General features: G+C 40.9%; 1 protein-coding gene across 9 annotated transcripts in view; it reads left to right on the top strand.

The window, feature by feature from the left end:
• Positions 1-13,088, top strand: part of ank2b (ankyrin 2b, neuronal) — a 193,464-nt gene that overhangs the window by 139,411 nt on the left and 40,965 nt on the right. For all 9 annotated transcript variants that reach the window (XM_087178657.1, XM_087178656.1, XM_087178659.1 and 6 more), the window contains exons 9-22: positions 17-115; positions 932-1,129; positions 1,327-1,425; positions 2,195-2,293; positions 2,493-2,591; positions 2,724-2,921; positions 6,654-6,752; positions 7,305-7,403; positions 9,128-9,325; positions 9,641-9,739; positions 9,913-10,011; positions 11,202-11,300; positions 11,389-11,487; positions 11,643-11,715. In XM_087178657.1, the coding sequence (XP_087034783.1) occupies positions 17-115; positions 932-1,129; positions 1,327-1,425; positions 2,195-2,293; positions 2,493-2,591; positions 2,724-2,921; positions 6,654-6,752; positions 7,305-7,403; positions 9,128-9,325; positions 9,641-9,739; positions 9,913-10,011; positions 11,202-11,300; positions 11,389-11,487; positions 11,643-11,715 (1,657 nt within the window). The remainder of the gene's footprint in view (positions 1-16; positions 116-931; positions 1,130-1,326; positions 1,426-2,194; positions 2,294-2,492; positions 2,592-2,723; positions 2,922-6,653; positions 6,753-7,304; positions 7,404-9,127; positions 9,326-9,640; positions 9,740-9,912; positions 10,012-11,201; positions 11,301-11,388; positions 11,488-11,642; positions 11,716-13,088) is intronic.

Raw genomic sequence — 13,088 nt, 5'->3', positions numbered from 1 at the left:
CTGTGTGTGTGTGTAGGATGGTCTCACTCCCCTCCACTGTGCAGCTCGGAGTGGGCATGATTCAGCTGTGGAGCTGCTGCTGGAGAGAGGAGCACCCTTACTGGCCAGGACCAAGGTGTGTCACATGTCCATTCACATTTTACTGAATTCATTTCCACCTAGAAGCTGCTCAGATCAGACTGACAGTTATTGTCACTGCTTCATGGTCAAGTCAAGAACTATTTAAAGCAGGGGTCGGCAAGTAAGTTTGGCCTCGGGCAAACTTTTTTCTAATCCATTAGATGGGGGTCAGAACATAATCAAAGGCTAATTTAAGATATTGATAAAGATGTAACTGGAATTTACTTTGTTACTGTTCACATATGTGGTGCTTTTCATATGCAGTAGTCAGATTACTGTTGGAACTGTATTCATCAGTTGAATGCTAGCTGTTGTAACATGTGAGGCAGCTTTGGAGTTCTAGGAAGGTTTTTCTTTTACGTTTTGACGAAGTGAGCCCTGCTCTGTTCCCCTCAGTTCCCCTGCCTCCAGTCTATGTAATAAACCAGGCTAAAAATACCCAGTACTCACTGTATCTCTGGGGTTTATCAATGTTCTCATCAGTATAAAATGCTCTAAAATGCCTTTGTGGTTTTGAACATTAGACACGTTTGATATATTATGTAATGTGTTAGCAAACAGTTGCCTATTAAGACATCCAGCAGAAACAGATCAATATTAACTTAATATTATTCATTTAAAATCATGTAACACTGATGACACTTCAGTATTCACTCCAGTGCTAAAATATCTGGCTTTTTAGCTGTTAACCAGGTTTAAGAGCTGAACCTGCTTCGGGGGGGGGGGTTTCATATACACCCACAACCCGCTGTATAGTGCTGCTCATTGTTCAGCATTGTAAAATATCCTCCTTCCTCTCTCTATCGTCCAGAACGGCCTGTCACCCCTCCACATGGCAGCACAAGGTGACCACGTGGAATGTGTCAAACATCTTCTGCAGCACAAGGCGCCGGTTGATGACGTCACACTGGACTACCTGACAGCGCTCCATGTGGCAGCGCACTGCGGCCATTACAGAGTCACCAAACTGCTGCTGGACAAGAGGGCCAACCCCAACGCCAGGGCACTGGTGCGATCAAACGATGTCGTGTAGCTGTAATGATTCTCCTGGGGAGCAGATACAGCAAAGACGTTTAAAAAGTTTTTTAATAATAAAGCAGCAATACATAAAAAAAAATGTAGTTGTATTCTGAAGCTATAGTGTTGGATATAGAATGCATCTGACATTGTCAACAATAACCTTTACTGTGTGTGTGTCCTCGACAGAATGGCTTCACTCCACTGCACATAGCCTGCAAGAAAAACCGTGTGAAGGTGATGGAGCTGCTGGTGAAGTATGGAGCTTCAATCCAGGCCATCACAGAGGTACTTCACCTGTCTGAACCAAACTAAAGCAGCAAAAATGTTCAGTATTCTTTGAACCTATTGGGTTAACCAGATGGGTTGATGTATTCTTGTTATCATGCATCTATTAGCATCTTATTCTTGTGCCACAATGTAGTAATGGTATTAAGAAACATATCAGTTAAATGCATTGAAATGAACATTGGCTATATCTGGACATTTTCCCTCAGTCCAGATTTACCTTTTTGGCAAGAAGCTTAAAAAACTTGTTGCTTAACAGCTAACATTAGCATACAGAGCTAAAGCATGACTATTCACATTATCTGGAGAGTGGTCACTGTGGCGACAAGAGACAATTAGTAGATAATGGTAAATGTTAAAACATAGTGTAACATTAGCACGAATAAAGAGGACTCATATAGTTTCCAAGCATGCGTTTAGTTTACTGTAAAATAAAGAGCAATCCAAAGTTTGTGCTACTTCTTATTTCAAATGTAACAGTGTCACATTAAAAACCACAGCTTGACGACACAGCTGTTCCAGGTGTTTAACTTAATGTTTAACGGTAACCATGTATAAAACCTGAGGTCAAACCCAGCAGGAATTTGTTGTTTTTGTGCAGTTCGGTTTAGGGAGGGTTGATGTTGATGTAGGAGTGAAGCATTTTTAATGAGAACATCATGTAGTGTTTTGAATACTAATACGTTTGATAAGCTCAAGCATGAGCGTAGGAAAAGACTGACATTTCATCCTGTGGTCCGTCTCCTACCCCTCCCCCCCCTGTGTCCAGTCTGGTTTGACTCCCATCCATGTCGCAGCCTTCATGGGTCACCTGAACATCGTTCTGCTGCTGTTGCAGAACGGAGCCTCGCCCGACGTCAGCAACATTGTGAGTGATGAGATTTAACCCAAACAGAGGGCAGGAAAGAACAAGAATTCATTCTCAATTATTTTTTACTTTTAAATGAGAAAAAGTTGCTGGAAATACTATGAAAGTGGAAGTTTTTAGCTTCAGTATGTGCAAATATCTGTTGAATATGTGTGTGTGTTGACTCTGCTGAGCCGTATGCTGTATGTTGTTTGCACAGCGTGGAGAAACAGCGTTACACATGGCAGCCAGGGCGGGTCAGGTGGAGGTGGTCAGATGTTTGCTGAGGAACGGAGCGATTGTGGATGCTAGAGCACGGGTGATAATCCTGGTTTCTACAGAAGCTCACGCTACGAACACATTTACTTGAATATTTTGCCACTAAACAGAATAAGCTATTTTTTTTAAAAATAAAAATGGATGGGTTGTTCTTCCTCTGTGCTGTGTGTAGGAGGACCAGACTCCCCTCCATATTGCATCCCGTCTGGGAAAAACAGAGATTGTCCAGCTGCTGCTGCAGCACATGGCCCATCCTGACGCTGCCACAACCAACGGCTACACCCCCCTCCACATCTCCGCCAGGGAGGGGCAGGTGGAGACGGCCTCTGTGCTGCTGGAGGCCGGGGCTTCACACTCACTGGCAACCAAGGTGGGTGGAGGAGCCACGTGTTTGTTTCCATATTATACGTCGTCTTTATATTTGACCATTTCAACACTAACTAACTCCTACAGCAGTGTTCAGAGGTTTCATATCTTATCACTCCCCCCACCCTCTCATGTCTTGTGGCTTGAGCCATGAAAAAAAAACGACATACTTTGAAGCGTAAAGCATCTATGCTACATTTTAAAGCTTTAGTCACAAAGTAACAAAAAGTAAAAATAAAAAATAAAATCTATTTGTAACAATCCATGAAAGGTTTTTTTAACTAAAGGGAAAAATTCTGAATGAATACTGAAAATTAGGACAGACTGGGGATGGTTGCAACATTTCTCTCAGTTACTCAGAAACCAACCAAACTTTTATTTATTAAGTCTGCTGATTACCCACACCATTTAAAGATGATCACATAAAACAGATCATTCACTATATTTATTTGAATGGACGAATTCAGTTGTTCCAACTGACTCCAGCCCTGAGGACGGCTGCAGCATAAAAAAACATTAAATTTCACTATTTCACTTTTTGTCTCAATAAGCACAGCATTCTGAAAATATGCACTGTTGTACAATAATATTAAAGTATTATTTATTCATGTAATAATATTTATCAAAGAGCAGTTATTGAGTTTTGTTGAAACCTACTTTCCGTCAATATGGGCACAATTTATTGATTTTATTGCTTATGATGAACAGAACAGATGTATATATTATAAGAACATGAGAGACTAACAAAATCATTCACAAAATAACTTGGTTGTATTTTCTTATGCATTAAAATGAGCAATTATCGTTGTATCAGTTGTACTATGAGACAAAATTAGCTGCATATTTTGCCTATTTTGAACTAAAAGCATTGAAACACACTGTTGTGTGTCTGTTGTGATTTTGCTGCTCAGCTCGGGGACAGTTACAATAACTTGTTGCAACCATCTCCACCCTGTCAGCCATGACAGAACATCATGTGCTACACACACTGACCTTGATACATGCTAACCCTGTCACTTAGAGGTGACAAGTTTTCTTTAAATAAATGTGTCCCCTGTCTTCCTGGTGGGAGGGGGATGGTCTAGAATAAGATTGGTTGCAAACGTTGATTTGTTCGGGCCACACTAAAAAATATATATACTGTATATATTTTGGGTTAGTTTCCCTGGCATTTTTATGTAGCCTGTCTCATTGTGGTAATTTGGTGCCACTCAAATCAATGTTCAAATGGAAATGATTGATTCATGTGAGCAAACTCAGTCGTCATAGCAGTACTGTATAGTACTACTGTGTAGTATGTAATAGTTGGACAAAATGATGCATAAAAACAAATAATTCATGCAACACAACAGCCAAACCTTTTAAAGTGGCACTGCTGGGATTTTGTTCTTCACTTCTACAAACACTGTGGAAATGTGAGATAGAGAAAGAACCGGGTTCAAAATAAATGCAGCAGATGCTCAGATAAATAGGATTTTTGTCATGGTTTGCCCTTAGAGGACACTTTATATTTGAACACTTTTTTACTTTGGACTCTTTTGGACACTTTTTGTTTGATTGCTTTGTATTTGATATTTTGAAATCACTTCCCTTATTTCTGTCACGTTAGTTTACTTCCTGTCTTTGTCTTGTTTTCCTTCTTGGTAATTGTCTGCCCCGCCCTAATGTGCTCCACCTGTGTTCTATTGCCCCTTGCCTCCACCGTGCACTTAAGTCTCTGTCTTCACCTTTGTCTGTTTCTTCTTCTGTCATCAGCCTGTAGCGCTCAGTTTGGATTTTTTGCAGTTTCCAGTAATTTCCAGTCTTGCTCTAGTGTTCCTTGTGTTTTATGATTTTCTGTTTCTTTTTGTTCCTAACTGTTTTTTTGAATTCATTTATATAAGTTATTTTTTGTTATTAAATCCCTTTCTCCTTTCTGTTGTTTGCATTTGGGTCCAACAAGCCTTCAAATGTGACATTTATAGTCTATTTCAAGCTTCAGAAAGACTGGATGCTACATGTCCCATAATACAAGTGATAACATTGTTTTGGCCAGAGCAGAGTAGTATTCCTCCAGATTAGTAAACTGATGCTGATGATCAAAACCAGCATTTTAGTATCAGTAATTTAAAGATAGTGCAGATATGACCCATGTCATGGTTTCCTCCTGAGGACAACATAAAGAGGTTAATGTTGCATCTGCAGGTTTCTGTCTTTGACCCAGTTTCCATGAATGATTGATGAACCTGTGAAGCTGCTGCTTCCCTCTGGATTGTGCATGAAGCCTAAAATCAAGTGATTTCTCATCATCACTGTAGATGTGTTTACCAGTGGGGGCTGCACTGTGGAGATCTTTACTGTGCATCCAGTCCTGGACAAATTAGTTCTCGTATTAATTCAGAAAAAGCGCTGTATGATGTCGTATCGTCAGGGTTCAGTGCTTCTCCTTTTCCTCATGTCGCTCTCCTTGGTTTCTCTCTGGGGAGGAAGGGCGTGGCTGTCGCTATAGCAACCAAACCAGGGAAAGTTGTTGTCATTCAAGTAACACTCTCCATCCATACAAACATGTTCATAACAGCTGATACCCTTGATACCCCCCCCCCCCCTTCTTTCTCCTCTCCATCATTTTTCCTTGTTTCTTCCAAACAGCCATTACATCAGATATAATCCAGGGTTTGACAAACAAAGGACGACTCCCTCCCTGGGCAGGGCTGGGCCGTAAACACACTGGTCATGTGGTTTCTGCCAGCACAGGCTTTTCAGTATGTTAGAACAGTTAAAGTGCGCCCTCTGCTGCTTTTAATGTGAAATGGCGTTCAAGTGAAATCACGGTTATTTTTGAATTGCACCAGCATGCCAGCATGTTCTTAAATGGTTTTTTTTGCCACTAACAAAACACACACATTACACACACACATTCCTATGAAGCCTTAAGAGAAGATTAAATTTTTTTTTTATTGTTTAGGAAGAGTATTGGACAGTGACCACTACAGCTAACAATGTGTTGTGCCAGTTCTCACTTAAAAAGAACTAGTTCAAACTTCAGTTCATACAGATGAAAATAAACTAGCTCATGTTCATAGTTCATTTTTTTTAAATAAATGAAGGCCGATATTTTCTTTCAAAAGAACCTCCTTCTACCATCCATCACCAGCCCCAAATCACTGCCACTCCCAAACTAAATGAATTATTGTAGCACTGAAGAATCACAGACATGAGTTACATTTAAAACTGTGTTTAAATCTAATCCGTCTGAGTCTTCACTTGTTTGTTCATGAAACTGCTTCAAATGCTCAAACCAACTGGCTTCAGCAGTAGTAGAGATGCGTCTGTACCGTCTGTACCGCTAACACCTGCCAAGCTGGACCGTCTCTATGGAGACGTCATGCGTCGTGTCGTAAAAACGTGAGCCAAAACTGTCGTAAAAACGCGCTCACGTTCACGTTCATCATTTGTAAACTCATTCGTTCAGTTCAGCCGAAAGTCCTCTACTGTTTATGGTTCACTAAACATATGAACGTGTTCAGGCACAAAATGTTTTCATACAATAAATCAAAGTAATTTAGAAAATAAAAAAAAAGGTATAAATGACTTGCTTGTGTCTTACAGTATTGAATTCATATATTAAGCAGATTAATATGTAGATCAGAGGAACCAATGACATATTTGACCAGATTTGGATGAAGCTGAACTGTATAGATATCCTACATTTATTGCCTTTCCTTCATCTCCCATCTCTGGCTGTGTCTCTCCACAGAAAGGTTTTACTCCCCTTCATGTGGCCTCCAAGTACGGAAGCCTGGATGTAGCCAAACTTCTGCTGCAACGTCGCGCTCCGCCTGACTCTGCTGGAAAGGTATGTATTATTTCTATCAACTATTTAAATGAACCAACAACTATTTATATTCGTCTTTATAGTTGTTACTGCTCTGTACAGTGTGATCAAAGGGCATCATGCCTCTTTATTCATAGAGCTAACTGATGTTTTAATGAAGCATTTTCATGTAAATGTAAAAGCCTGTTCATTTAAATCGTGTGTTGCTATTTTTCTGTATTGAGGTTAAGTTGTCGACGAGAGCACCGGTAAGACTAGTCTGAATAAATCAGCTGTTCCTTTGTTTGGATTAACTATGATTTCTTCCAGGAAACATAAACTGTTAACTGAACCCTTTTTAAATAAAGATTCCTTTTTTTTCCTTTGAATATATTCTTCTTTGCGTCATATTAAGGACCAACCCAGTAATCCTTCCAACATCTGCTGTCTAATATAACTCAAATTCATGTCAACCTGCAGTCTCATCCCTTTAACACACACTATTAACTCTGTGTGTGTGTGTGTGGTGTTAACGGCTTCATACTGCACTAACTGCTATTTAACTCATGTGCACTCACCGTCCCTCCCTCACAGAACGGCCTCACCCCGCTCCATGTCGCAGCACATTATGATAACCAGAAGGTTGCGCTCCTGCTTTTGGACAAAGGAGCGCCCCCCCACACCATGGCCAAGGTGAGAGCGCACACTAAACTCACTGTGCTGACAGGAGAGCTTGTTCCTGGAGTGGAAACCCTATCGACATCTTTCAGTTGTGAAGATGTGGCAATGTAGCCAGAAGGTCAAAATAATCTTCTTTCCGATGAGCCAATTTCCCTTTTCCCAGGGTCATAACTCAGTCGCACAGCACAATCAAACTGGGACAAAGACATCATACGAACTGTGCTGGAGTCAGTGGAACTCACTCTGTCCAGAACCACTGGTTTCCACTGAGGATAAACAGAAATCATACAGAAAAGATGCTCATTTTTTTATTTATATTACAGTTAAAAGTGCTTTACAAGACATGATGAAACTGAGGAGGAACAATAAAATGAAATGATAAATGAATGATAAAAAAAAAAAGGTCAGCCTTAGTCCTCAGCCAGGATTGTGGACTGGCTAACAGAGCTCTGGCTGAGGACCTCAGGTTGTGCCTGGGCACATATGGTGTCAGCAGATCTGAAATGTACTCAGGTGCAATTATAACATTTAGCAGAAGCCAGTGAAGAGACACAAAAACTGTACAGTGCTCTCTGCTTTTGGTTTCGGTGAGAAGTCTGACAAGCTGTGGTTTCTGTTGGCTCTGTTGACTCAGACATGTATAAAGAGAGTTACATAGAGAGCGACAGTCTCTAGATTCTTACTGGATAAAGTAGGACTGATCTTGGAGACACTCCTGGGGAGATCATGGCTTATAATCATCATATTCATACTTTTACTTCAGGGCAAAGCAACATAACTTTTACTAGAGTAAACAAATATCAGTTTATTGTTAATATTCAGACATTCAGCGAGGTTCATCCTCCAGTTTTCATTCAGTTTATTGTGCAGTGACTGATGACAGCAGGTTTTATGAATGAATCTTTGAAAACCTTGAACCTTGTGTGACTTGACAGTAGAGGTGATGGTAATGAGTGCATGCAATAGTATGTCAGTGATTTTTTCATTTTCTCATAAACACCTCAAACCAAATTTTTTTTGATGCTGGTCTCCTCCAATAGAAACCTCCAGTATTTGAAATATGAAATATTGAAATGTGGCTAAATGAGATATTCTGATTTGTATTTTCCTTTATTCACTTCTACCTGGAGAACTGACAGTTCCCAAGTATCTACTCAGACTGTATGCCTTATTTAGGGTATATGGTTCAAATATTATATTATTATTGTATATTCCATGAGCAGCTGAACATACATACAGAACTACATCCAGTAAAAGAAGATAATAAACATGAGTAGAAAAACTGAACACAGAAATTGAAGCAGCAGGCTCTCATCTGTTACCATGTGACTGAAGCTATACTTAGCTCAAGTGATAATAACCGAGAACAGGTAGTTGGACTTTTTTCTGTCAAACTGAACTTTTCCCTCTATAAACATACTATATTTTAGATATTATATATCACATATATTAGATATTTTTTTATTCAACATCTTTGTTGGGTACTACTTTCAGCAGCGGATTAATCCTCCTTTGGTGCTCTAGTGAGTATCTCCGGCGGCAGGATGGTGTGTGTGTGGCATTGAGTCAAAACTACAGTGTGTGTGTTCATGGTGATGAAGGAACAAGTCGCCCAGTGCAACAGTGTGATTCACTGATGTGTTTTAATAGTTTTCAGACAACAGTGGGGCTCTAAGGCTCAATCCATGCACCAAAGTGACACCATTTCCTGTCTGTCCTCTGTCCTGGTGAATCAGAACGGCTACACTCCCCTCCACATCGCGGCGAAGAAGAACCAGATGGAAATCGCCACAGTCCTGCTGCAGTACGGAGCCGAGACCAACATCCTGACCAAGCAGGGTGTAACTCCGCTCCATCTGGCCTCCCAGGAGGGCCACGCCGAGATGGCTGACCTGCTCATGAGCAAAGGAGCTGAGATCAACGTCCCCACCAAGGTACTGCAGAAACATGGTTTTTGAGTAAAACTCAGTAAATGGCGCATGAGAGTGTTTCAGCTATGTTATTGTGCCTTGCTACAGTATGTCTGAATACTATAAGTCTTAGTAACCGACAGAACATTCACATACTGTAGTGTTTAAGTACAAATAGTTGTAATGACCCTGTCAACCTGCTGCTTTCAGGCCTAAATCTTCCTCCTTCACAATGTCACATCAGCTACATGATGATATCTGACAGGGCAGAATGGACAGACTCTGGTCTGAACATGGCTGCTGTGAATGAACTGTTGTGTGTGTGTGTCCCTCATGCAGAGCGGCCTGACTGCCCTCCATCTGGCAGCCCAGGAGGACAGAGTGACTGTGGCTGAGATCCTCGCCAAGAACGGAGCCAACCTTGACCAGCAGACCAAAGTATGAGCACTCACTATTCTGATCTTCTTCATGTAGCTTTACACCTTCTGGTTACAAGATGATATTACTGAAGAGTCATCTTCAATTCATCATATTCAGTATTTTTACAGTGTCTCTCTAGCCAGAAAAGTGTTATATTTTGTGTTATTCATGACTGACTACTTGTTTTGCAGTTGGGATACACGCCGCTCATTGTAGCATGTCACTATGGTAACGCCAAGATGGTCAACTTCCTGCTTCAGAATGGAGCCAGTGTCAACGCTAAGACCAAGGTACTCCGGCTGGAGCAAGATGGTTGAAGCGTTCAGATAATCAAATTATAGAAGCATCATATGTGGCGTTATACCACTCATCATTATTCACTTTCTACATGAACAGGAAGCAGTTTGTCCGAATGTTGAAAAACATGTCATTGCACCCATACGCAAATGTTGTTTATGTACATATATTGAATTTCCATATATAAAATATATGTATATATATAAATGAAATACATATATGCAAAACTAATATATGAAACCAATTAGAAACGTGAACAATTTCATATATTGACATGTCTAACCCATAGAAATATTTATGTTTATGTATGTATCCTTATATTGTAGACATACGCTATGTAAATCCATATATGTATATGTATATATATATATATATATATATATATATATATAGAGAGAGAGATAGAGAGAGAGAGAGGTTTTATATGTATGTCATTTTAATAAACTATATAAATTAAATATATATCATAAACATATATGATGGAACATGTTATACCATATAAAAAGTCATCATAGAGATATTTTTAATAAATGTACATATACACATTTTGCTATGGGTATTTCATGTTTTATGAACTTATATCTATATGCAGAGAATTAATATATGTGAAAATAATATATCCCCTCATAAGTGACACATATGGCAACGCCCTTCTTGATATAGAGAGACATATGTCATATATTATGTTTCTGTAGGGTGAAGCCACAGAGTGACAGGAAACACTGGGCTGTATGTATTGGAGTAATGCTACAACTAGCTGTTATCGGTGTCATTATTTATACTCATCTCAAGCCTCAGGTTGTATTAAAGGGTTGGTTCATTCAAATGACAAAAACATCCTGATTTACAAACATTCATCTCCGAGATTCCTGCCTCCACTCCTCTATAATGGAAGTGAATGGATTTTAGTTTGTGCTGCTCACAGCAAAGCTTATAGGGACGACTTTTGGTAGGTAAATTTAGGAAAATAAATCAGTTAATAAAATACAATAGTAAGAAATAAAGAAGAAAAGCTAAAGGTGACTAAAATAGGTTTAGCTCATTAAAAAAAATATATAGTTATTCTAATTCCTTTCTAATCACTTGCCTTCCTCAGTTTTCTTCCCCCTTCCTTCCCTCTTACCTTCTTTCTTCTCCTTCCTTCATTTTTACATTTTGACACTGTTCTCTTTTTCCCTCCCAGAATGGATACACTCCCCTCCACCAGGCGGCCCAGCAAGGCAACACACACATCATTAACGTCCTGCTGCAGCACGGTGCCAAGCCCAATGCTATCACTGTGGTGCGTAAACACTCATCCACACAAAAATACAAGCACGCACACACACACATGGATACACACATCTCATTCACTTCTTCTCCTTGTCCAGAATGGTAACACTGCCCTGGGCATCGCTCGGAGGCTGGGCTACATCTCTGTGGTGGACACGCTGAGGGTCGTCACAGAGGAGATCATCACCACCACAACGGTACGTCTCACACACACACACACACACACACATACACATACAAAATGAGATCTCTTCAGTGCTTCCTCATCTTTGAACTGGAATCTTTTGTGGGAGGTGATTTATGTGAGTTGTGAACGATGGTTAAAGAGACTCGTTTCCTCCCCTGCTGCCAGACGGTGACAGAGAAACACAAGCTGAATGTCCCGGAGACCATGACTGAAGTCCTGGACGTCTCCGATGAAGAGGGTGAGTTTGGACACATGCATGATGCCCACTGGACACTAACCAGCACTGGACAGAAACACTTAGCGGCTAACTGGTATTATTGACCTTAGATTCTTCAGGTAATGTTGCTCTGCTGAGTGTGGAAAAGAGCAACGGTTTGCAAACACAACTCTGTAAGTGTAAGATGTTAGGAGGTAAAGAGTGACTGTGCTGTCTACCCTCAGAATTCAGATCCATTGATGATGATGCTATGTCAGACGACCTCATGGATATGGAAGGTACTCAGCTCGGGGCTTTGCCTGAGGCCTTGCTGTGCTGGTTTTACCCTGGAGTGGGGGTCGTGTGTTGTGCATGATGAATGCAGAACCAGCTGTTTACGGAGATGCCACTTTACTAACTGCAGATATTACACCATGATGTTTGGACACCAGTGATGCAAAGACAGTGGTTTGAATCCAGGGGAGAGGGTCGTCAGATTTCTCTCATGAGGGTCATCATCATAAAGCTTTTTGCCAGACCTGGGCCAAAGTCAGCTACAACTCCCCTGCATTTACCACAGTATCTCCCGGCTACAGCCTGATCCGCTACACTCTCAGGCCCGTGTCGCTGTGGTGCGGCACACCATCACCGTCTGCTGCTCTGTGGACAAATGAAACTGAAGTGTCTTAGTATTGCAGTAAGTGTTGCAACAGAACAGAACAACTTCAATGCTGCTTGGCCTTGATTCTCTAAGTCTCTGAACGCTACAGGGAGGAAGAAAACCTTTTCTTATAGTCCCTCTGTCCTCCTGTAAAAAACAAGCCGGTCGTGTGTGCAGCAGGTTCAATTCCCATGTGAAACCAGCAGTTCATGTTGTTTCTATTATCCATGACCGTTCCTTGTTATTACTGTAACCACGACAACAAAGATTGTCTAATCTTGAGGAAGGACTTATTTTAACCCAAATCACCATCTTTCCGTAAACCTAATCATGCCATGACCGTAATGATAGTAACTATGGCGATGAAGATGGGTACGCCGCACTTGGTAGAGTCTGTCTGTTTATTATTGTAACCATGACAACCAAGGTCCGATACGCCTGCTGCCCTTGGCGCAGTAATTCGGTAGACAAATCCTATGGGTCGTATCATAAGGTTGGAACAAACCACCTGTCTGGTTGTTCAGGTTGGAGGAATTGATGGTGGAGAGTGCTGTCTAACACCTCGGTCCAAAATCTCCCGTAGGTGTTGAACTGGGTTGAGATCAGGTGACTGTGAAGGTCTTTATCTATGATTCGCATAATTTTCATACTCATCAAACCCTCAGTGACCCCTCGTGACTCGGAGAATCAATGCCAAGGAGCACTGGAGCTGTTTTGGTGGCCCAGCACCTTACTGTGTCCAAACCTTTTGACT

This window comes from Seriola lalandi, unplaced genomic scaffold (assembly GCF_002814215.2).
Source record: "Seriola lalandi dorsalis isolate HSWRI2012SDOR001 ecotype SW California unplaced genomic scaffold, Sedor1 jcf7180002054694, whole genome shotgun sequence".
NCBI lineage: Eukaryota > Metazoa > Chordata > Actinopteri > Carangiformes > Carangidae > Seriola > Seriola lalandi.
The sequence above is the reverse complement of the archived record's forward strand: the minus strand, read 5'-3'. Positions and strand labels throughout refer to the sequence as shown.